Source organism: Hyperolius riggenbachi, chromosome 3, assembly GCF_040937935.1.
Source record: "Hyperolius riggenbachi isolate aHypRig1 chromosome 3, aHypRig1.pri, whole genome shotgun sequence".
Classification (NCBI taxonomy): domain Eukaryota; kingdom Metazoa; phylum Chordata; class Amphibia; order Anura; family Hyperoliidae; genus Hyperolius; species Hyperolius riggenbachi.
In genome coordinates, this window is record NC_090648.1 from 421,847,440 (window position 1) to 421,871,718 (window position 24,279).

Sequence of the window (24,279 nt, forward strand, 5' to 3'; positions counted from 1 at the left end):
ACCCCAAATCCCCGGGGAAAATGCAGGGAAAGCTTCCTGTAAGGGCTCTTTCACATTAGGGCAGATTTTCTGCGTTTCAACGCAAAGGATAAAGTTTGCGTTACCCAAGGTGAAATGAAAGTCCATAGACTTTCATTTTAGCTTTCACATATAACGCAGCCTTTTTGTGCGTTGCGTTCCACTGCACCCAGGCGCAGTTTTTTGGCCAACGCTAGCTTTATGCGTTACAATGTTAGTCAATGTAAAACGCACACTATGCGCGTTTTTAATCCGTTAACGCAGATAATCAGTCCCAGAATGCAACAGAGGAACAATGTAGAAAGTTGACAACTAAAAGAAAAAAAAATTACCTGCGTTTTTCTATGTGCAGTAACGCATTGAAAACGGATTAAAAACGCACACTCACTGCAGTGCAACGCATATCAAAACGCAGTAAAAGGCATACAACAAAACGTATGCTTTGAGCGTTCTCCAACGCAAGCTCTGATGTGAAAGAGCCCTAAGAGGCAGAGCTTTGTGCAGTAGCTCTGCCTCTACTCTTAATACCTGCTGATCGCCGCCTCTCCCCACCCCTCTCAATCTTCTTTCACTGAGAGGGGTGGGGAAAGGGGTGGCAATCAGCTGGGATTGATGCTAATCGAGGCAGAGCTTATAGCACTAAGATCTGCCTCCCTGGGCAGCAAAATCCACGACTTGGAAAGTTGTGGAATTTTGCCCCGGTATTTGGGGGGTTTAATGACATCGTTCTGCCGCGGGAATGCAACGTTTTAGCACTGCTGATATTGCTAAAGATGAATATCTAATAAAAAGATGATTTTTAGAAGGCTTCAGACTCTCTTTAACCGGGGAGTTTTGTGATTACAATAAAATGTATATTTTTTTTTAAACCTGCCTTGACTAGACTCATGAAGCCAGCAGATAAATTATTGGTCCCACATGTCAATTGATCTAAACGTGAGCTGCAGCAAAGCATGGCTTATTCTGGTGTCCCTGCACTTACTGTGGATACTAATGAATCCTATGCAATCAAGGAAAGCATCCATAATGGGACTAACCTCTGGATGGACAAACGCTGAGACTGGACCTACTGGAGATTGCTCATTGGACTAGAGGCCCTAAACCACGAGATGCATGTCACTGCATACACCAGTTTTATGATTACAATTTACATCAAAGAAACATTGAACTCAAAGTTAAATTGCCTAAAAATATTGTGCCACTAGCCATAGGAGAGCAGGCTGTTGGTAGGCATGCCTATATTCTTCTTGCTACTGTTGCTGTGAGCATTTTATTTTAAAAACTTGCTTTTTTAACAGAACCACCTTTAGTGAATTTGCTGCCAAACATGCTAGAGATCACCGTTTCAAAGCCATCGAAAAAATGAAGGATCGCGAAATCTTATTTAGCGAGTTTATGGTAGCAGCAAAAAAGAAAGAAAAGGAAGACTCAAAAAACAAAGGCGAGAAGGTAAATTCAGTGCTATGCTTGTTGCTTAAATATTTGGGGTGTTTACAAGTGCTTTTAACTGGCAAAATTACATTTTGCTGCGCTGCACTGAGGACAGATGGGGACACTAAGGGGACAGAGATGACAGAGAGGGGGACGCCGGTGGCACGTGAGACGGGTGACAATATCAACCTTCTGCAGACACGAATTGAAAAGTTTTATCCTGCTGTTGAATAAGTTACTGGGTTTGCTAATGCACTGTACACTGTACCGGAGGTGTAACCTATTTTCCCTCTAGAGCTTTACAGCATGAGTCCATTCCCCCCTCCCTCCCCACCCCCGGTTTGCTGGATTAGTATTCCTCCACCTTAGTAGTTAACCCCTATAGTTCTGCTATAAATCAGCAGTTCTGGGTGCATATTTCACCTACAAGGACAGAGAGAAATAATTGGCATGGCCTTGCCCACTCTACTAAAGTGATACATTATGGTCTTGCTTTTCAGACATGTACTGCAAATGAATGGCAGATAGCTCCTGTTTAAGAAGGTGGAGCTGGATTATGGGGTGCATTTAGTACAAGGCTTTTGGTTTTTGCTACTCCTTGCACCTCACCACACAACCTCTGATGGTTCTCCCTAACTTACTTGGGTATCTGTACGGAAATTATAGACAGCTCAGTATCAGATGGCTTCTGATGGTGAATAGCTGGCACCCCTGAACTGATAGTGTTCTTGCCCATTGTAACTTTAAAAAACAAGGGGGGGGGGGGGGGGGTTAGAGATGTATCCTTAACATTAAATCTCTCCATCCCGTTCCTGTCTCAAAGATGCTTTCTTAGCCTTCTTCTGATCTGTCTGTAAACATACTTTCTAGGTACTGTATATATTACTGCATATCTGCGCAAAAGGTCATGCATGAAAAATGGATAGACTTAAATGTCACATAAATTAAAAGGCAGCAGTGGGAGGCACAGATCACCAGTGGTGAAGTCTGCTGATCCTTGAGGCCAGTGAGGCATTCTGCTCAGAGGAAATCTGGTGTAATTCCTATTCAGCTTACATGCTTAATAAACCCCAGTACAACGTATACTATACACAGTGTATTTACTCTGGGAACTCTCAAGTGCCAGCTTGAACAGTTTTCCTCATATTTAACCTTTCGTTTTACATAGACCTCCAGTGTAACACTGAGTACGAGCAGTGCAGGGAGGATAGATTATTCCCGCATGAACATTCTTTGCCACATGGTTTTCTATGCCCCTCTGAAGAAGTGCTTATCAATTTCTTCAGGCAGCACCTTCTGTAGTTCCAGGAGAGGGGTGCTTTAGAAAGAATCGTGTTAGAAAAGACTTTACACCTACCTAGAAATACTATGCAGAATCTTCGAAATGTGGCAGATATTGTGATGTATAAAAAATGCAGCCGAAACATAAACTGAGCTTTTTTTTAAATAAAGTTTTAGTATTTGCTGGATTATGTAGGCTGTGAGAGTCTGAACATTTTTTTTTTTTAATTGTTGTTTCTGCCACAGCCAGCCAGATCTTCCCCTCACATGAATTGAATGCATGCTACGCATGTGTAGAATATTGCGTGGAACAAGGTAGATTGTATTGATCTGAGGTATGGAGCTGGCCACGGCAGATCCTGGAAGTTCTCCATGAGGGACAGCTCTCACAGTAGTGCTCCTTTAAATTTATATGGTCCAGGAGAACACTTCCATTTGAAAAAATCCTACAACTTTAGGCATACATGGAAAAAGGGGGTGGCCACTAAGCAGACTATAGCTAAAGTCAGCGATATTCTACTACTGTATTTTGCTAGTAAAATATTGCAACTTCAGTAACACTGCTGTAATGTGCTGTCTAATCTCTATTTTCTTGTTTTTCACAGGTGAAAAATGACTTTTTTGAACTGTTAGCACATCATCATTTAGATGCCCAGTCTCGATGGAGCAAAGTGAAAGATAAAATTGAGAGTGATTCTCGGTACAAAGCTGTAGAGAGCTCTTCTGCTCGAGAAGAACTGTTCAAGCAGTACATAGAGAAGCTGATAAAAGTATGTTCCTCTGCTTTGCTGGTGCTATTTCACTGTGATTAGTTTGCTGATCCATAAGAATTGTACTGCTAATATACATGGGGCTGACCCTATTAGCCAGCTGTAAGGGTTCAGACACACTATAAGTGCTTTTTGGCCATCAGAGCTTTCTGAAAGCTTTTTAAAAAATGCTCCCAAAGACTTACATTAAAATCGCTGTAAAATCGCGATCGCCGTAAAATCGTCCAATTTAATCACAATTTTACCGCGATTTTAATGTAAGGCAATGGTAGCGTTTTTAAAAAGCTCTCAGAAAACTCTGATGGCCATAAAGCGCTGATCACTAAGAAGAGCTCAGAAAAGCGCTTATAGTGTGTCTGAACCCTAATTCCGTTGCTTTATTCACGTCTCTGGCTTCCTGTGCTGTGTTTTTCAGTTCTTTGGCAAAGTCAGCAGTAGACATTTGTTTGGCTACTGCTCTGTGTATTAAATGCACAGTCAGTTGGTCACTGTTACAGTGAATTTTTAGGTCCCAAATATTCTTGTATAATTAGATAGCAGGACAATTTACTACCCTAATTGACTACAGTCCACTTACAGAAGGCATATAGAAATTTTAGGAACTTTGCTGTCAATGTTAAAATGAGCTTTAGCGTCAGTGTATATCTTCCTGTGGTGGGAAGTACAGCTATTAAGAAGACGGTGGGGTACAAAGCAACCCAAACCCCTTTCAGCAGAAGTTAATGGGGCCACACATGTCCATTAGTCAAAAATACATTTTGACATGTTCTCAACAGTGCTGCATCGCCGTACTGTGGGTTTGTGGCAGGCAGCAGTGTAGGAGGTGCAGAGCAACTGGCTTTGTATAGACCCTTAAAGTACTTCTGATCTGAGGGATATGGAGGCTGCCATATTTATTTCCTTTTAAACAATAACAGTTGCCTGGCTGTCCTGCTGAGCTTTTTGGCTGCAGTAGTGTCTGAATCACACACCTGAAACATCCAGTCAGACTTTAGTCAGAAGCTTCTGATCTGCATGCTTGTTCGGGTTGTATGGCTAACCGCATTAGAGACAGAGGATCAGTAGGACAGCCAGGCAATTTGCATTGTTTGAAAAGAAATAAATATGTCAGCCTCCATATCTCTCGCAGTTCAGGAGTGCTTTCAATTTTGCCTGGAGAGGGCTGTAACTTTTACAAATAGTATTCCTTATGTCTTTGGTTTGTAAAGCACTGTAGCTAACAGAGAGTATATAGCAGCTGCAGCTTTCCAGTTGCAGCTGATGATGTGCAGCAGCTAATAATTTGTCACAGTAAAATCCGCTTGTAGCTGCACATTTGCATACTATAGCTAGCTAAACGTACATGTCGCAAAGGTTCTGAAGTAATGTGGGTACCATTTTATTAGTGACCTAAAGTTTATATTCTTTACAATTTTTATAATTTTCAGATTTGTCTGTTACAATCTAATCTTGTATTTTTGAGTGTTTCTTTAGAGGAAGCTGTTGTGTTCGAGTGTTGTGCAAGGACTGTTTGTAATGAGTGTTTTGCCTTTGTTAGCAGGATGTGTTTATAAATTGTACTGGTTTCTCTCCCACAGAATTTGGATACTGATAAAGAAAAGGAACTGGAAAAACAGGCCCGAATTGAGGCAAGTTTACGTGAGCGAGAGCGGGAAGTGCAGAAAGCCCGGTCTGAGCAGACCAAAGAGATAGACCGGGAGCGAGAGCAGCACAAACGGGAGGAAGCCATCCAGAATTTTAAGGCTCTTCTGTCTGACATGGTAATGATTGCCTGAGTTTTTTTGTGTGATTTATGTACTTAAAAATATCTTGTTGATTGGTAATTTCTGTTTGCAAAATGTGTATAGAACAAAACTCAGCAGGTTCAGAAGGCATTTTCCCATTCATTGTGGATAAAACAAAAATAAGACATAGCCCTGTATGCGTAAAGTTATATGAATGTATTGTATGTTTGCTTATCTGTTATGCCTAAGATTTTCCTACAGAAGTTGGTTAAAAAAAAAAAGTTCTGTTCACTATGGCAGCACATCCAAGTGTTGGAATGACACTGGGGAGTTACTTGGTGCTGGATTCTATGCTTTCCACTGTTGCTCTATGGTCAGCAGGAACTCCAGTGAAATTAATGTAAAGTGCTTAATTTTTACAATAATTATGTATAAATGATTTAGTCAGGGTTTGCTAATTGTAAAATCATTCCTCTTCCTGATTTACATTCAGACATTTATCACATGGTGACATATTTACTGCTGCCAGGTGATGTCACTGGAAGGAGATGCTGCTTGCTTTTTTGGCAGTTGGAAATAGCTGTTATTTCCCACAATGCAACAAGGCTCCCACAGTGTGTTGTCAGGATTTAAGAGCTGTGAGGAGCTGACCTCACACTGTAGGAATGGTTTCATCACAAAATCATCCGTACAGAGCCCCCTGATGATCCGTTCGAGAAAAGGAAAAGATTTATCATGGGAAAGGGGGTATCAGCTACTTATTGAGTTGAAGTTCAATTCTTGGTTACGGGAAGCCTCTGGATCCTGTGGAGGCTTCCCATGCTTCCCTCCAGTACACCCTTGCAGAGCACAGATCCCGCAAAGGAATCTGACAAGCTCATGTTGGATTTCATGCTCGCAAACACGCTCCTTTTCAAGTACGAGCACAAACGTACCGCCGGAGCTGCTCGTGCACAAAGAGGAGCGTGGTCACGATGTGCAAGAGGGTCCCGGGCAGTGTATGGAGGATGGCTCTCTTTATGTAAGCATTTGATTTTTGACCCAAGTGCCACCTCTGGTTCTCTTTAAGTTAATCTAATCCGAGAAGGGTCAGGGAAGTGTGTGTGACGTTTTCTCAGGAAGAACTTGTTACAAGCATATCTGCAAGTAGACTCTGAGGAAAAGGTATATCCGCTCAACTCCCAGTAAGGCTGAAACAAGGTAGTGCAACATGAGAGGGATACCAAGCTTGTAATTCATATGTTAAAAAGTACAAATCCATATAATGCATTAAAAAAAATCAAACCTTATTGGATCATAGTATCTGACATGTTTTTGCCCTTCATTCGTCCTCTGTTATAGCCAGGTGACAAACGCACACTGCATCTATTAATGCAGAGAGGGTCTCCTCCACCCTAGTGGGAGAAATATTGTTAAAAACCTAAGATTCTAATCTTTCTTAACTCTATCAAGAAAAATGTCTGTTGCTCCACTTTGGTACAGATGTTTTTCTTTAATAAATGTAAATTGTTTTGGTTGCCCAGGTGAGATCGTCCGATGTTTCATGGTCCGATACCAGAAGGACTTTAAGAAAAGATCACAGATGGGAGTCTGGGTCATTGCTTGAAAGGGAAGAAAAAGAAAAACTCTTTAGTGAACATATTGATGCACTTACTAAAAAGAAGCGGGAACATTTCCGACAGCTACTGGATGAAACCTTTACAGTAAGTTGTCGTCAGTGCTGTGCAGCACTGCAAATACTTATATTTCGGGGGGTTTGCACCATCAGCTTCACAGCTTTCCTGCAGCAGGTCTTATTGTTGAAAATGCTACATTGTAATGAGAATGGTTTTTGTGGATGCAATTCAGTTAATGTTTTGAAGGTATTTGTCTGGTATCTGCTGGGCTTACTCCTAGTGACTACAGAAGCTCCTGAATGCCAGAAAAACAGAACTGATGAACTAGCATTTTCTGGATGTATGTTGCCTCTGAAATGCTGCATTTGGCAAGTTTCTAACACTGTTTAAATGCAACAATAACTGCCCATGTAAACTGACTGGATGTTTAAATGAGTGTAACACTTGTGTGAGTGAAGCTTTTTTTGCAGGTGGCCTGATGTCCGGGTTTGTGAATTGGTATAAAGCGTACCTGAGGTGACTTGATGAGGTAGACATGTGTATGTACAGTTCCAAGCACACAAATACCTAGAGTTAACCACTTCGGGACCACAGTCTTTTCGCCCCTTAAGGACCAGAGCCTTTTTCTCCATTCAGACCACTGCAGCTTTCACGGTTTATTGCTCGCTCATACAACCTACCACCTAAATGAATTTTACCTCCTTTTCTTGTCACTAATAAAGCTTTCTTTTGCTGCTATTTGATTGCTCCTGCGATTTTTACTTTTTATTATATTCATCAAAAAAGACATGAATTTTGGCAAAAAAATGATTTTTTTCACTTTCTGTGCTGACATTTTTCAAATAAAGTAAAATTTCTGTATACATACAGCGCGAAAAATGTGGACAAACATGTTTTGGATAAAAAAAAACCCATTCAGTGTATATTTATTGGTTTGGGTAAAAGTTATAGCGTTTACAAACTATGGTGCAAAAAGTGAATTTTCCCATTTTCAAGCATCTATGACTTTTCTGACCCCCTGTCATGTTTCATGAGGGGCTAGAATTCCAGGATAGTATAAATACCCCCCAAATGACCCCATTTTGGAAAGAAGACATCCCAAAGTATTCACTGAGAGGCATAGTGAGTTCATAGAAGATATTATTTTTTGTCACAAGTAAGTGGAAAATGACATTTTGTGACAAAAAAAAAAAAAAAAAAAAGTTTCCATTTCTTCTAACTTGCGACAAAAAAAAATGAAATCTGCCACGGACTCACCATGCCCCTCTCTGAATACCTTGAAGGGTCTACTTTTCAAAATGGGGTCATTTGTGGGGTGTGTTAACTGTCCTGACATTTTGGGGGTGCTAAATTGTAAGCACCCCTGTAAAGCCTAAAGGTGCTCATTGGACTTTGGACCCCTTAGCGCAGTTAGGCTGCAAAAAAGTGCCACACATGTGGTATTGCCGTACTCAGGAGAAGTAGTATAATGTGTTTTGGGGTGTATTTTTACACATACCCATGCTGGGTGGGAGAAATATCTCTGTAAATGACAATTTTTTAATTTTTTTTACACACAATTGTCCATTTACAGAGTTATTTCTCCCACCCAGCATGGGTATGTGTAAAAATACACCACAAAACACATTATACTACTTCTCCCGAGTACGGCGATACCACATGTGTGGCACTTTTTTGCACCCTAACTGCGCTAAGGGGCCCAAAGTCCAATGAGTACCTTTAGGATTTCACAGGTCATTTTGCGACATTTGGTTTCAAGACTACTCCTCACGGTTTAGGGCCCCTAAAATGCCAGGGCAGTATAGGAACCCCACAAATGACCCCATTTTAGAAAGAAGACACCCCAAGGTATTCCGTTAGGAGTATGGTGAGTTCATAGAAGATTTTATTTTTTGTCACAAGTTAGCGGAACATGACACTTTGTGGAAAAAAACAATTAAAATCAATTTCCGCTAACTTGTGACAAAAAAATAAAATCTTCTATGAATTCCCCATACTCCTAACTGAATACCTTGGGGTGTCTTCTTTCTAAAATGGGGTCATTTGTGGGGTTCCTATACTGCCCTGGCATTTTAGGGGCCCTAAACCGCGAGGAGTAGTCTGGAAATCAAATTCCGCAAAATGACCTGTGAAATCCTAAAGGTACTCATTGGACTTTGGGCCCTTTAGCGCAGTTAGGGTGCAAAAAAGTGCCACACATGTGGTATTGCCGTACTCGGGAGAAGTAGTATAATGTGTTTTGGGGTGTATTTTTACACATACCCATGCTGGGTGGGAGAAATAACTCTGTAAATGGACAATCGTGTGTAAAAAAATCAAAAGATTGTCATTTACAGAGGTATTTCTCCCACCCAGCATGGGTATGTGTAAAAATACACCACAAAACACATTATACTACTTCTCCCGAGTACGGCAATACCACATGTGTGGCACTTTTTTGCACCCTAACTGCGCTAAAGGGCCCAAAGTCCAATGAGTACCTTTAGGATTTCACAGGTCATTTTGCGACATTTGGTTTCAAGACTACTCCTCACGGTTTAGGGCCCCTAGAATGCCAGGGCAGTATAGGAACCCCACAAATGACCCCATTTTAGAAAGAAGACACCCCAAGGTATTCCGTTAGGAGTATGGTGAGTTCATAGAAGATTTTATTTTTTGTCACAAGTTAGCGGAACATGACACTTTGTGGAAAAAAACAATTAAAATCAATTTCTGCTAACTTGTGACAAAAAAATAAAATCTTCTATGAATTCCCCATACTCCTAACTGAATACCTTGGGGTGTCTTCTTTCTAAAATGGGGTCATTTGTGGGGTTCCTATACTGCCCTGGCATTTTAGGGGCCCTAAACCGTGAGGAGTAGTCTGGAAATCAAATTCCGCAAAATGACCTGTGAAATCCTAAAGGTACTCATTGGACTTTGGGCCCTTTAGCGCAATTAGGGTGCAAAAAAGTGCCACACATGTGGTATTGCCGTACTCGGGAGAAGTAGTATAATGTGTTTTGGGGTGTATTTTTACACATACCCATGCTGGGTGGGAGAAATAACTCTGTAAATGGACAATCGTGTGTAAAAAAATCAAAAGATTGTCATTTACAGAGGTATTTCTCCCACCCAGCATGGGTATGTGTAAAAATACACCACAAAACACATTATACTACTTCTCCCGAGTACGGCAATACCACATGTGTGGCACTTTTTTGCACCCTAACTGCGCTAAAGGGCCCAAAGTCCAATGAGTACCTTTAGGATTTCACAGGTCATTTTGCGACATTTGGTTTCAAGACTACTCCTCACGGTTTAGGGCCCCTAGAATGCCAGGGCAGTATAGGAACCCCACAAATGACCCCATTTTAGAAAGAAGACACCCCAAGGTATTCCGTTAGGAGTATGGTGAGTTCATAGAAGATTTTATTTTTTGTCACAAGTTAGCGGAACATGACACTTTGTGGAAAAAAACAATTAAAATCAATTTCTGCTAACTTGTGACAAAAAAATAAAATCTTCTATGAATTCCCCATACTCCTAACTGAATACCTTGGGGTGTCTTCTTTCTAAAATGGGGTCATTTGTGGGGTTCCTATACTGCCCTGGCATTTTAGGGGCCCTAAACCGTGAGGAGTAGTCTGGAAATCAAATTCCGCAAAATTACCTGTGAAATCCTAAAGGTACTCATTGGACTTTGGGCCCTTTAGCGCAGTTAGGGTGCAAAAAAGTGCCACACATGTGGTATCGCCGTACTCGGGAGAAGTAGTACAATGTGTTTTGGGGTGTATTTTTACACATACCCATGCTGGGTGGGAGAAATAACTCTGTAAATGGACAATTGTGTGTAAAAAAAATCAAAAGATTGTCATTTACAGAGGTATTTCTCCCACCCAGCATGGGTATGTGTAAAAATACACCACAAAACACATTATACTACTTCTCCCGAGTACGGCAATACCACATGTGTGGCACTTTTTTGCACCCTAACTGCGCTAAAGGGCCCAAAGTCCAATGAGTACCTTTAGGATTTCACAGGTCATTTTGCGACATTTGGTTTCAAGACTACTCCTCACGGTTTAGGGCCCCTAGAATGCCAGGGCAGTATAGGAACCCCACAAATCACCCCATTTTAGAAAGAAGACACCCCAAGGTATTCCGTTAGGAGTATGGTGAGTTCATAGAAGATTTTATTTTTTGTCACAAGTTAGCGGAACATGACACTTTGTGGAAAAAAACAATTAAAATCAATTTCTGCTAACTTGTGACAAAAAAATAAAATCTTCTATGAATTCCCCATACTCCTAACTGAATACCTTGGGGTGTCTTCTTTCTAAAATGGGGTCATTTGTGGGGTTCCTATACTGCCCTGGCATTTTAGGGGCCCTAAACCGTGAGGAGTAGTCTGGAAATCAAATTCCGCAAAATTACCTGTGAAATCCTAAAGGTACTCATTGGACTTTGGGCCCTTTAGCGCAGTTAGGGTGCAAAAAAGTGCCACACATGTGGTATCGCCGTACTCGGGAGAAGTAGTACAATGTGTTTTGGGGTGTATTTTTACACATACCCATGCTGGGTGGGAGAAATAACTCTGTAAATGGACAATTGTGTGTAAAAAAATCAAAAGATTGTCATTTACAGAGGTATTTCTCCCACCCAGCATAGGTATGTGTAAAAATACACCCCAAAACACATTATACTACTTCTCCCGAGTACGGCGATACCACATGTGTGGCACTTTTTTGCACCCTAACTGCGCTAAGGGGCCCAGAGTCCAATGAGTACCTTTAGGCTTTACAGGGGTGCTCAAAATTTAGCACCCCGCCCACTTGCCAGGACAGTTAACAAACCCCACAAATGACCCCATTTTGGAAAGAATACACGCTAAGGTATTCCATGAGGGCCATGGTGAGTTCATAGAAAATTTTATTTTTTGTCACAAGTTAGCGGAAAATGACATTTTGTGAAAAAAAAAAAAAAAACACAAAACCACAATTTCTGCTAACTTGTGACAAAAAATAAAACATTCTATGAACTCACCATGCACCTCACGGAATACTTTGGGGTGTCCTCTTTCCAAAATGGCATCATTCGTGGGGTCTGTCCTGGCATTTTAGGGTCTCTGCAATCATTACATGTATGGCCAGTATTAGGAGTTTCTGCTATACTCCTTATATTGGGCATAAGGGTAATGCACTGTGGGCTGAAAGGAAAAATGAACGTCAAACAATCAATCAATGTGGATGCCAAAAAATTTTGAAAAAAAAAAAAGAGGAGGAAGGCGTCTGCCAGGACATAGGAGCTGCCGCCCCAAAAATCCAAACCCACCAGCTCGTATGCCCTGGCAAACCTGATTTATCCATTCACACTGATCGATGTGGATGAACAAATCATTGCCAGAGTTCTTTTTTGATACAAAGTGTTTGCCAAAGCATATGAATCCCCAACACCACTCCTCGGCCCATATGCCTCGGCAAACGTATCTTTTTGACTGCGGAGGAGAAATCTCGTCCTGCAGCGCTACATGCACCGACTTGTGTGTAAGCTGACAGACGCGCAATGTTCTGTCAGGATGCACCATCAGTGCTGCAGCTGATTGGTCGGTCTGGATAGAAAAAAAGACAAAACAATACAAAAAGGAGGGGAAGGCGTCTGCCAGGACATAGGAGCTGCCGCCCCAAAAATCCAAACCCACCAGCTCGTATGCCCTGGCAAACCTGATTTATCCATTCACACCGATCGATGTGGATGAACAAATCATTGCCAGAGTTCTTTTTTGATACAAAGTGTTTGCCAAAGCATATGAATCCCCAACACCACTCCTCGGCCCATATGCCTCGGCAAACGTATCTTTTTGACTGCGGAGGAGAAATCTCGTCCTGCAGCGCTACATGCACCGACTTGTGTGTAAGCTGACAGACGCGCAATGTTCTGTCAGGATGCACCATCAGTGCTGCAGCTGATTGGTCGGTCTGGATAGAAAAAAAGACAAAACAATACAAAAAGGAGGGGAAGGCGTCTGCCAGGACATAGGAGCTGCCGCCCCAAAAATCCAAACCCACCAGCTCGTATGCCCTGGCAAACCTGATTTATCCATTCACACCGATCGATGTGGATGAACAAATCATTGCCAGAGTTCTTTTTTGATACAAAGTGTTTGCCAAAGCATATGAATCCCCAACACCACTCCTCGGCCCATATGCCTCGGCAAACGTATCTTTTTGACTGCGGAGGAGAAATCTCGTCCTGCAGCGCTGCATGCACCGACTTGTGTGTAAGCTGACAGACGCGCAACGTTCTGTCAGGATGCACCATCAGTACTGCAGCTGGTTAGTCGTTCGCTCGGTCCACCTGGAAGGTTATTGGATGGAAAAAGAGAAAAAAAAACCCAAAAAACAAGCAAGCAGCAAAGCAATTACTTCATTAACATTAATAACCTTTGAACTTTTTTAATAAAAAACTTAACATTGCAAACCAAACATTAACTTCTTTGCTTACCTGTTTTTTGTTTTTTTTTAACTTACCTCCCGAGGACAAACCTCTCCTCCCCCATGGAACAATGTGCGAAGTGCAAATCGCACAGAGTTGTGGCGAAATACATTCCGCAATTTGTCCCAAGTGAAAGGAGAGGTTTCTGGCAGCCCTGTGTATTAGGGTCTCTGGAAACCCGATGTTTGGTTTCACACTGCATATTGACATATCCGGTGGGTCGAGCCCGCCGCACCGTATCGTCCAAAACAGACCTTCAGGCAATACCACAAGAGTAGCATTCGGCCTAGTAATGAACTGCGTCGCCATAGACTAACATGACTTCCGCGCCGATCGATATTGCCACAGAAGCCACGCAGTAACGTAGGCATGCACTAGCGTTAAGTCAAGCACTTCCGGCGTAGGGGGGGACCGCAAAGTGTGACTTTTGCTAGGCATTTTGCCCTAACGCATCGCAGCAGTGTGAAATAGCACTGAGAGACCCTTGTGTGCCTACCGCTGTGTGTGGAGTTCCCTATTCTCTAATAGTGTACCTGCTCGTGGTACCTCTCAAAACACTCCCCTAGGCATAGGCCAGGCTGGTCAGGACAGGTGGGACAATAAACAGTGGTGTCACGCCTTATTCCAGCCCTGCTGCAGACACGACAGCGTTTTCTTCGGATTCGTTGACCTGGGGTAGTCGGAATTGGATAGGCGTAATGCCTTCCATGTAGCCGGCTAGTTGCATCTTGGGGTTGGGCCACGGCACCTCCTGGATACAGGAGTTCCATCACGATCTGTTTATTAAATTGAATAAACGAGCCAGTTCTCCCAGCCTTACTGTAGAGAACAAAGCTGTTGTAAATTGCCAATTGAATGAGGTAAAAAGACACTTTTTTATACCAGCGTCTTGTTTTTCGAGCAACTAAATAGGGCGCTAACCTCTGGTCATTGAAGTCCACCCCTCCCATGTTAGTATTATACTCGTGGGCGACAAGGGGTTTTTCAATGACCTTAGTTCGCCGTTGAATTTCAACTGTCGTGTCTGCGTGAATGGTGGACAGGAAGTAAACCTCCCTCTTGTCCTTCCATTTCACCGCGAGCAGGTCGTCAGCACACAAGGCGGCCCTCTGCCCCCGTTGAAGTTTGGTGGTAATGAGCCGTTGGGGGAAGCCCCGGCGACTAGGCCGCACGGTGCCACAGCATCGGATTTTTTCTATTTTTAAGTGCTGAAAGAGGGCCACACTTGTGTAATAATTGTCCACAAAAAGATGGTACCCCTTCTGGAACAAGGGTGACACCAAGTCCCACACAACCTTTCCACTGCTCCCCAGGTAGTCAGGGCATCCGACCGGCTCCAATTTTGAGTCTTTTCCCTCATAGACCCTAAAATAAGATGTATAGCCTGTGGCCCTTTCACAGAGCTTATACAGTTTCACCCCATACCGGGCGCGCTTGTTTGGGATGTACTGTTTGATGCGAAGGCGCCCGGTAAAGCGTATGAGGGACTCGTCTACGCAGATGTCCTGGTCAGGGGTATAAGCATCTGCAAATCTGGATGACAGGTGGTCTATGAGGGGTCGAATTTTGTGGAGCCGGTCAAAAGCAGGGTGGTCACTTCGATGACAGGTTTCGTTGTCATTGAAGTGCAGGAAGCTCAGGATGTTCTCAAATCGTGTCCTGGACATGGCAGCAGAGTACAGGGGAACATGATGTGCTGGGTCCGTAGACCAATAAGACCGCAACACATTCTGCTTTACTAGTCCCGTGTGAAGGATAAGGCCCAAAAAAATTTTCATTTCGGAAACTTGGACTGGTTTCCACCGAAAAGGCTGGGCAAGGTACTTTTCTGGATTGGCGGTTATATATTGTGTGGCCTTACGGTTGGTCTCTGCCACAATTAAGTCCAAGAGATCCTGGGTGAAGAACAGATAGAAAAAGTCTAGGGCCGATCCTAGATTATCTGTCTCCACCTGGACTCCAGACTGGGCGGTGAAAGGGGGAAGTACGGGTGCGGCGGAATCAGGGGATTGCCAATTTGGGTTTGCCAGCACCTCTGGTAAATTAGGGGTAGTACGGGCCCGTCTTCTTGGTGGCTGCGACTGGGATCTTACTGCACGTGCCACCGAACCAGTTTCAACTTCCATGCTGGTGCTCGCCACTTCACCAGGGTCTACGGAAGTACTGGTGCTAGGTCCAGGAGATGTTGTGCTGCTGGTGCCTGCCCCACTATGAAATCTCAGACCAGCACGAACACCACTCTGCTGCCCTTGAGGCTGATCCTGCGCCACCTGCGGTCCAACAACATGGGGTGTGGTACGCCTGGCTTTAGCCGGGACCTCAACCTCGTCATCACTATCGGTCAGTGAGCCACTGCTCAATTCAGGTTCAAACTCTGACCCGGAAGATTCGTCGAATGAGGCGTCCCAATCGTCCTCATCCGACTGGGCCATGTACCTGAGAACCTCATCATCGGAATACCCCTTTCTTGCCATGGTGGGCTGCTAAATTTAGGGGGTATTCCTCTGAGACTACGCAGAAAAAAGAGCACCTACCTAGCAAAAGGGAGTATTTGAGAGGTAGAAAGCTGTGCTCACTGAGTTTTGATAAAAAAAATAAATCAAAACTGAGGTTTACAGTGCCACAGCTATTGTACAGTGTTTTTTGCAGTGATCAGAAAAAAAATTCTGTCACTGCGGTGGGGCGGGCTGAACGCAAGTGCAGGCGAACGATCAGGCCTGATCGGGCAAACACTGCGTTTTTTTTTGTGGATCCTAGTGACCCTAATAGATCTGACTGCGATCAGTAATGATCACTTACAGATACTATATAGTACCAATGTTGATTAGCGACAGTGATGACGCTAATTAGTGACTGTGGTGCAGTGGGCTGAGCACTAACTGACACTTACAAAGGGGCCTAGCTAACTGGCCTAACTGCTAACACTAGTGATACTAAAAAAGTGACAGTTTTCACTGTTTTTAGATCACTTGGATAGTGACAGGGGGGTGGTGGCGAGTGGGGAATCGGAGGCAATAAGAAACAATCACAGGACAATCAAAGGCAATCACAGGGCAATCGCAGGCCAATCACAGGGCACTCAATTCCCGGGACAATCAAAGTCAATCACAGGGCAATCAAACCAATCACGACACAATCAAAGCCGATCACAGGCCAATCAAAGCAAATCACAGGCCAATCACAGGCCAATCACAGGGCAATCAAACCAATCACGACACAATCAAAGCCGATCACAGGCCAATCACAGGGCAATCAAAGCCGATCACGGGACAATCAAAGCCGATCACGGGACAATCAAAGCCGATCACGGGACAATCAAAGACGATCACAGGCCAATCACAGGGCAATCACGGGACAATCAAAAAAATCACGGGACAATCAAATACAATTACAGCACAATGAAATTGAATGTCAGCACAATGAAATTGAATGTCAGCACAATCAAATACAATTGCAGCACAATCAAATACAATGCACTGGGAAGGTGATTGGGGGGGGGGGGCTGAGGGCGATCTAAGGGTGTGGGGGGTTGATTAGGTGCCCGCACGGGGCAGACTGGGTCCTGATCTGGTGGGTGGCAGACACAGGGGGTGACGATAGGAGATCAGTGAGGGATTACAGGGGAGAATAGATGTAAACAATGCACTGGGGAGGTTATCAGGAGGGGGGGGTCTGAGGGCAATCTGAGGGTCTGGGTGGGTGATCAGGTGCCCCCAAGGGACAGTTTAGGGTCTGCGCTGATGGGTGGTGGTGACAAGGGGTGATAGACAGGTGATAGATGGGTGATAGACAGGTGATCAGTGGGTAAGGCAGCTATATAGCTGTATACACTATACAGGGGGGTGGTCTGGGAGGGGGGTCTGGGGGGGATCTGAGGGTAGGGGGGGTGATCAGGGGACCCTAGGGGGCAGTTAGGGACCTAACCTAGGGGATAGCGTCCCTAGATAGTGACAGGGAGTGATTGATGGGTTTTATGGGGGTGCTTGGGTGCAAAATGTGGTGTGCTGGGGTGAGCAGGGGGGGTTCTGAGGGCTGGGGTGGGCGATCGGGTGGTCTGTGTGGGTAAAAACGGGTGTTGATATGCTCACAGTAAGGGCTGCCGTCCTCTCTGATGGTCGCACGACGAGTGACCATCAGCGGAGGAGGCAGCCAGTATAATACACTTTGTTACAATAACAAAGTGTATTATACTCCTCTGATTGGCCGGATCGCCGCATTTGAAACCCGCCGGCGCTGCTAATTGGCCGGCGGGTTTCCGTGCAGAGTGGGCGGAGCCTATTGCCGGCGGCGATCGCGTCATTGATGACGCGATCGCCGCACAGCCACCGCTGATGCCGCCCCCGCCGATGGGCGTATTGCGGTCGTTTGGGCCCGGACTTTGCCGCCGCCCATCGGCTGGGGGCGGTCGTTATGTGGTTAATCATCAGGTATGCAAGTGACAGTTTATCTCCAGGCAGGAGCCATTCAGACTATAATCCTCACTGATGACGAATTACAGCCATAACACACATCAGGTCAACAGTTCACATATTATGGCTTCTGGGACACTGAAAGACTATCAGTCATCAGAGACAGTACAACATTAAACATATTTTTGTTTTAGCTGATACACAGAAAATAAAACTTGGATTCTAAATCCATTTTTAGGAGTAGGAGGATAGATACAATTGTTTCTCATCCGTTTATTTTCACGTTGGGTTTCCTTTAAGGCAGGTATGTCAAACCGGTCCTACGAGGGCCGAGATCCTCACACATTTTTGATACAGCTCAAATGAATGGATGGGTCTGAATCGGGAAAGGTGTGGTCCATCAGGTAGAACACATTCCTTTCTTTCTCACTCCATCGTAAATACTGGCATGGATCTGGCCCTCCAGGCCTGGAGTTCGACACATATGTTTTAAGGCAGCAGTACACTTGAATAGTAATCTACTGATGTTAATCGGAACTGAGTGTCTGACCAGCCCCTAGGCACTGCATATTAATGCTTCCTGAAGCAGGGTAGAGGCTGGGTTGCAGTGAATTCATTACTGGGCAGATTCTGTGCCTTTCTCAGTGTTTGGGCAATGCATCCGCTGTGGGCTGAAAAAGCATGTAGCAGCGCTTTGTGGGCTGAAATCGATGTATAGCCATTACATTGTAAAGGCACTGCATCTGCAGGGACTGATGTACTAACACAGCGCAGCTTTTACATTAGGTTTCTCATTTATGCTGGTCCAGAAATAGAAAACCTCTGTCCTGGAATAATCAAATCTATTCATTTCTAACCTTATAGCTCATTTTGCCATCTAACGATTTTGTATTTTTTTCCAGATCACTTTAACTTCAACTTGGAAAGAAGTAAAAAAGATAATTAAAGATGATCCCCGGTTTATAAAATTTTCTTCTAGTGATCGGGTAAGAAAACCTGCTGGAATTTCTTTTTCTTTTTTTAATCTGACTAGAATGGGGACAGTTTAGAATCGCGGTCACATTTTAATTGCTGTCTGTCCTCACTAGAGAGATTTGTCTAGGTTGCATTTCAAAATAAACGTATGCGGTATGTATTGCTAGAAGTGGAAACGGGATGCTCACAGCAGTGTCCTGACTTAGTGAGACAGGAAGTAAAAGAAAATCTCCCATATCATGACATATAAAATCTATCGGGCTCACACAGCCCGAGTTAATTTTAACGCGTGCACGCCAAACCCCTTGAAGTGGTATTAATACCTGTTGGAGAATAATCCAAAGACATGGATACACAGGAATTGCACATCTGTTGTACAACACCATGTCAGGGGGTGGCTGCGGGCAGTCAATGTCTTTCAATGTTTAAGTCTGCCCACCTCTCTCCCCTGTTCTTATGTGCCCGCCTCTCACGTTGTTATATGCAGAGTTATTGCAGCGGAAAGCGCATATCGATTCCACCGCCGGGCGCCACTTCATCTCATCTGTGTACCTCACCTACAGTTCCTCAGTCGGCTCCTGATGATGTCACCAAGAGCTGACGGAGAGACGCTAATGTACACGAACCACTCAGAAGAGATAAACACGGCGCCCGGCGGTGGAATCAATATGCGCTTTTCGCTGCAATAACTCTGCATATAAGAACGGGAGAGGCGGGCACATAAGAATGAGGGAGAGAGGTGGGCAGACACATTGAAAAAGACATCGGCAGCCCCCTGCCACCTCCTGAAGGTGCTATAATGTGGGTGACAGGATGTAATGAACTGTGAGTTTATAAAGATCAATCGGCTCCCCCATAATCCCGGCCACAAATTAAAAATGTAGGTCTCAAATATTAGTCGATACAATCCAGCCCCCCCCCCCCCCCCCCCCCAAACTTTTCTTTATTGAGTTAGACCTAAATTTCTCGACTTATAGCCGAGGATATACGGTAAAAGTTCTGTAAATTTTTCTCATGTGTTTGACACCTCTTACGAACTTAATACTTTCATACTCGCTCCAGTGTGTACTCGTCTTCAGGGGAAAGCTGTTCAGTGTGTGATTATTTTTGTATCTCATTGACCATCACTGCAGGAGAACATGAACCATTTCACTGTGTCTGTCATGTCAATGCTTGGCAGGATTATGCAAATTTATGCAGTTTGAAAATGGACCAATTGAATTTTACAATAGCGGGATGCAATTGGTTTATTTTTAAACTGCATACATTTTAATTCAAAATCCTGCATTAGCTCAGAATATTGCATCTCAATGACTATCCCTAGTGCCAAGTGCTGACGCCAGATTTCTGTGTTGGTAAAGGGGGGGCAGAGAACAGGAGACAGTAAGGGCCCTTTTCCATTAGAGCGTTTGCGATGGCTGAGTCGGAAATTGCTAGAGATTTTAAAATCGCTACGGTTTGCTAAATAACATAAGAATCGCGGTAGGTAATTTCCACTACCGCTATTCGTTTTTTACTAAATCGCGATCGTGCCGTGGGATGACTTTTGCCGCGATTTTGCTAGTGCATAGCATAGCAAAAAACGTCAGGAAATCGCCAGGAAATTTTTAACTTTTTGCTGAATCCCAATTGCCAGCGTTTAGCGCGATTGCTAGTGGAAAAGGGCCCTCACCATTATGAAGTCAGACCGAATATATGGTCAAGTAGCTCCTCTACTGTCAACTTCCATTATAATGTGTGGGTTACAATAATGTGTAGTCATTGCTTCCCTTCAACATGAACCTCACAAGGCATCTCACTTGTGCTCAAGAGCTCTAAACCTTGCACGCGTTCCCGTCCGCGTGTCGGGAACGCGTCCGGGAGGCCGACACGCACGACATCAGACAGTGCATAGAGTGCACTGTCTGATGTTCACACTGCATGCGTTCCGGACCGCATGCTGCACACGTTTCCTAGCAAAACGCGCGGCTGTCCCATTCACTTTCAGTGAATGGGATCAGCCACGCAACGCACAGAGACGCACATGACGTGCGTTCCTGTGCGTTGTGTTCTGAACGGAACGCGCCTGCGTTCTGTGATGTGAACGGGGCCTAACATGACTGAAAAATCTGCATCCCTGAATGTTGCTGGTGAGTGGTCCTGTAACATCTACAGCTTTGTTACTTTATATGTTTGCAGAAAAGGCAAAGGGAGTTTGAAGAATACATCAGAGACAAACACATCACTGCCAAAGCTGACTTCCGAACACTTCTAAAGGAAACAAAGTTTATTACTTACAGGTTTGTAACCCTTTGATAACTATTATGTCACTGTTTGCTAAATTGAAATCTTACTTTTCTTAAAACCTACAGAAATGTCTAGAAAGGTCCGTTATACTAGAAAAACTATATCCTGTTTACTTGAACGCCTCAGAAAACAAGTGTTGACCTTTCATCATTTCATGTTAAGCTCAGCTGCCCCCTCAGAATCTAAAAAGGATTTGAAAGTTCTACATCTAGCAGAATTTACCAAAGCTGGTTCAACCTGTGTATATATAAAATGCCTCCCACACAGCTCTGCCTTACCCGTTTTTGTTTGTTTTTTTTAATACAATTTTAAGCCATTAGCAGCTTTAAAGGAATTTTCGTTGGAGATAGTGTACTGCTTTTGACCTCAGCTGGCAGAACTTGTGCTGTTAATTCTTGGGATGCTTTGATGTCTCTCTGCTAGCAGAGCATATAGAAACTTAAAGCAGAAGTCCTGTTATTATCTCACACTGCCGGTTAGGGGCAAGAGGACATGAATACACATTATGGCCATACTAATTAGCAGTAAGGAAATGAAACAAATGAGAATTAAATAAAAATTTGCTAAAATGGTCAGGAGCTTTTGCAAGCCTCTAAATTAATTGGCCACTAAAAGGTTACATTCTTAAGGATAACAATTTGTCAACTTCTCTTCTAGGTCAAAGAAATTAGTCCAAGAATCTGACCAGCATCTGAAGGACGTTGAAAAGATTCTACAAAATGACAAACGCTATCTAGTACTTGACTGCATTCCTGAGGAAAGACGGAAACTTATAGTATCCTATGTAGACGATCTTGACAGGAGAGGCCCTCCACCACCACCAACTGCCTCAGAGCCTGCGCGAAGAACCACAAAATAACAGGACATTTCATAAGTGGACATATGTCTAGTCATACCAACTGCATGAGCCAACTGCAAGGTCTATCTTGGGTCATTCTGCCACAAGCAATTGCAAAACGAGAACAAAAAAAAAAAAAAGATAAAAGCCAATTATGTCCATGTACATGAGGAAATAAATGGAATAGCAAAATTATCAGCGTTTTGCTAGAAAGTGGTCGTCTGTCCAACACTCTAGAAATGTAATTTTGCGTCTGTGCATCACAGCTCTCATACTTGCTTAATTAGCATATTCAATTCTATTGCCTCATCTGCAGAAGTCTGATTTCTTCAAGTCAATTTTATTCCAAACACCCAAGTCGCATAGTGTTTACTGCATCGCGATAACCTTTCAAAAGTATTTTTAGACTGTTCACGGCAGACTGGGAGACGCATTGCTGGAATATCAAAGGTCTTTGTTTTTCCTCATCAAATGTCAATAACAGTTTGATTCAGAAGGGTATTTTATTTTTATGTTCCTCTTTACCTCTAGAAGTTTTACCAAGTTCAGACCTAAGAGCGAGGCCTTCATACGTCATTTGAGAAAACTGATGATAGTAAATACTTGTATAAATGTCCACTTTTATTTTCTTCAAGCCTAGATTTCGTTTACGTTGCCATAGATGACGGGATTACTTATCAATGTAGTTCCGGTAAGCGTATGCTCCTGTTAGATATGTCTTTCTGAAGGTTCATTTGGGAAAGCTAAATTTGTTGAGTTTATGTATTTGAAGTACAATAAACTTTTTTTTATATACGTGGCTTGTAAATGCTCCTGTAAACTAACTCATTTCAGATTGACTAAGTTATATAGTGATGTCTTAACACGCTTAAAAAAACTGTTCCTTGCAAAATAGGTTTTGCTTTAATAAAGTAAGTGACATCCTGATGGTGTTGTAATACCTAGAGTGCATATGAAGCATATTAGACCCATCTGAAAATCACTGTAAAAATGTATACCATATGTTTGCTCCAGTATGAGGCATTATCTAAAGTGGCTGGATAGTGTACTGGTTGAGGGCTCTGCCTCTGAAAAGGAGACCTGGGTTCAAATCTTGGCTCTTCCTGTTCCAGCCAGCACCTAATAAAGGAGACCTTGGGCAAGACGTACCCCAAGGTCTCCAAGGTCACTGCTACTGAGCAGGCCCTAGTGGCTGCAGCTCTGGTGCTTTTGGTCCACCAGGAGAAAAGCGCAATATAAATGTTCTGTGTCTTGTCTAAAGGGGAACTCCACACTACATAGAGCAATGATAAAAATAAACATACATATATCCAGGCACATCGCCTCTAGTTAGGACATTAAATAAATTATTATTAGGGAAAGGGAGGTGCTGAAGGGGGTGTGGCTAGAAAACAGCAAAAATCTATTAACCCTTCACACACTCACATGCAAATGTTCAAACAATTGCATTCACAGATTCACTCATCCAGGCACAACTGTTATCCCTACAGCTAAATTAAAAGCCAGGGTTTTAGTTCACAGAAGAATGCATTCTTATGCTTAATCACCTATACTGCGCAGAAGTACCCAGGTAAACATAGGTGTCCTAACTCTGGCCCTGTAACATGCATAGTGCAGACATGCAAACACATTCATTGCATCAAACCTATCAATGGATTAGGAGCACACATCCTAACTTCCTCTCCTGGGAAAGACAGTGCATCTTACCAATCGCACAAGGGAGCTAATGTTATGTGTCCATGTGCACCATGCGCATACACCAGCATAAGCTGTCTGCATGCTGACAAACATACAGGGGAAGGGGGGAGTGCACCGAATTGGACCCTAGCCACAGGGGTCAATGATAAGAATAAACATACATATATCCAGGCACATCGCCTCTAGTTAGGACATTAAATAAATTATTATTAGGGAAAGGGAGGTGCTGAAGGGGGTGTGGCTAGAAAACAGCAAAAATCTATTAACCCTTCGCACACTCACATGCAAATTCTTATCATTGACCCCTGTGGCTAGGGTCCAATTCGGTGCACTCCCCCCTTCCCCTGTATGTTTGTCAGCATGCAGACAGCTTATGCTGGTGTATGCGCATGGTGCACATGGACACATAACATTAGCTCCCTTGTGCGATTGGTAAGATGCACTGTCTTTCCCAGGAGAGGAAGTTAGGATGTGTGCTCCTAATCCATTGATAGGTTTGATGCAATGAATGTGTTTGCATGTCTGCACTATGCATGTTACAGGGCCAGAGTTAGGACACCTATGTTTACCTGGGTACTTCTGCGCAGTATAGGTGATTAAGCATAAGAATGCTTTCTTCTGTGAACTAAAACCCTGGCTTTTAATTTAGCTGTAGGGATAACAGTTGTGCCTGGATGAGTGAATCTGTGAATGCAATTGTTTGAACATTTGCATGTGAGTGTGCGAAGGGTTAATAGATTTTTACATAGAGCAATGAAT

General features: G+C 43.5%; 1 protein-coding gene across 4 annotated transcripts in view; it reads left to right on the forward strand.

Annotated features, from left to right (window-relative positions):
• The window catches only part of TCERG1 (transcription elongation regulator 1), an 89,719-nt gene extending 67,102 nt beyond the window's left edge, over window positions 1-22,617 (forward strand). For all 4 annotated transcript variants that reach the window (XM_068277549.1, XM_068277550.1, XM_068277547.1 and 1 more), the window contains 7 exons: window positions 1,317-1,467; window positions 3,336-3,500; window positions 5,078-5,260; window positions 6,748-6,927; window positions 18,626-18,709; window positions 20,877-20,977; window positions 21,642-22,617. In XM_068277549.1, coding sequence (XP_068133650.1) covers window positions 1,317-1,467; window positions 3,336-3,500; window positions 5,078-5,260; window positions 6,748-6,927; window positions 18,626-18,709; window positions 20,877-20,977; window positions 21,642-21,843 — 1,066 coding nt within the window. In that variant the 3' untranslated portion in view covers window positions 21,844-22,617. The remainder of the gene's footprint in view (window positions 1-1,316; window positions 1,468-3,335; window positions 3,501-5,077; window positions 5,261-6,747; window positions 6,928-18,625; window positions 18,710-20,876; window positions 20,978-21,641) is intronic.
• Window positions 22,618-24,279: the final 1,662 nt, after the last annotated feature.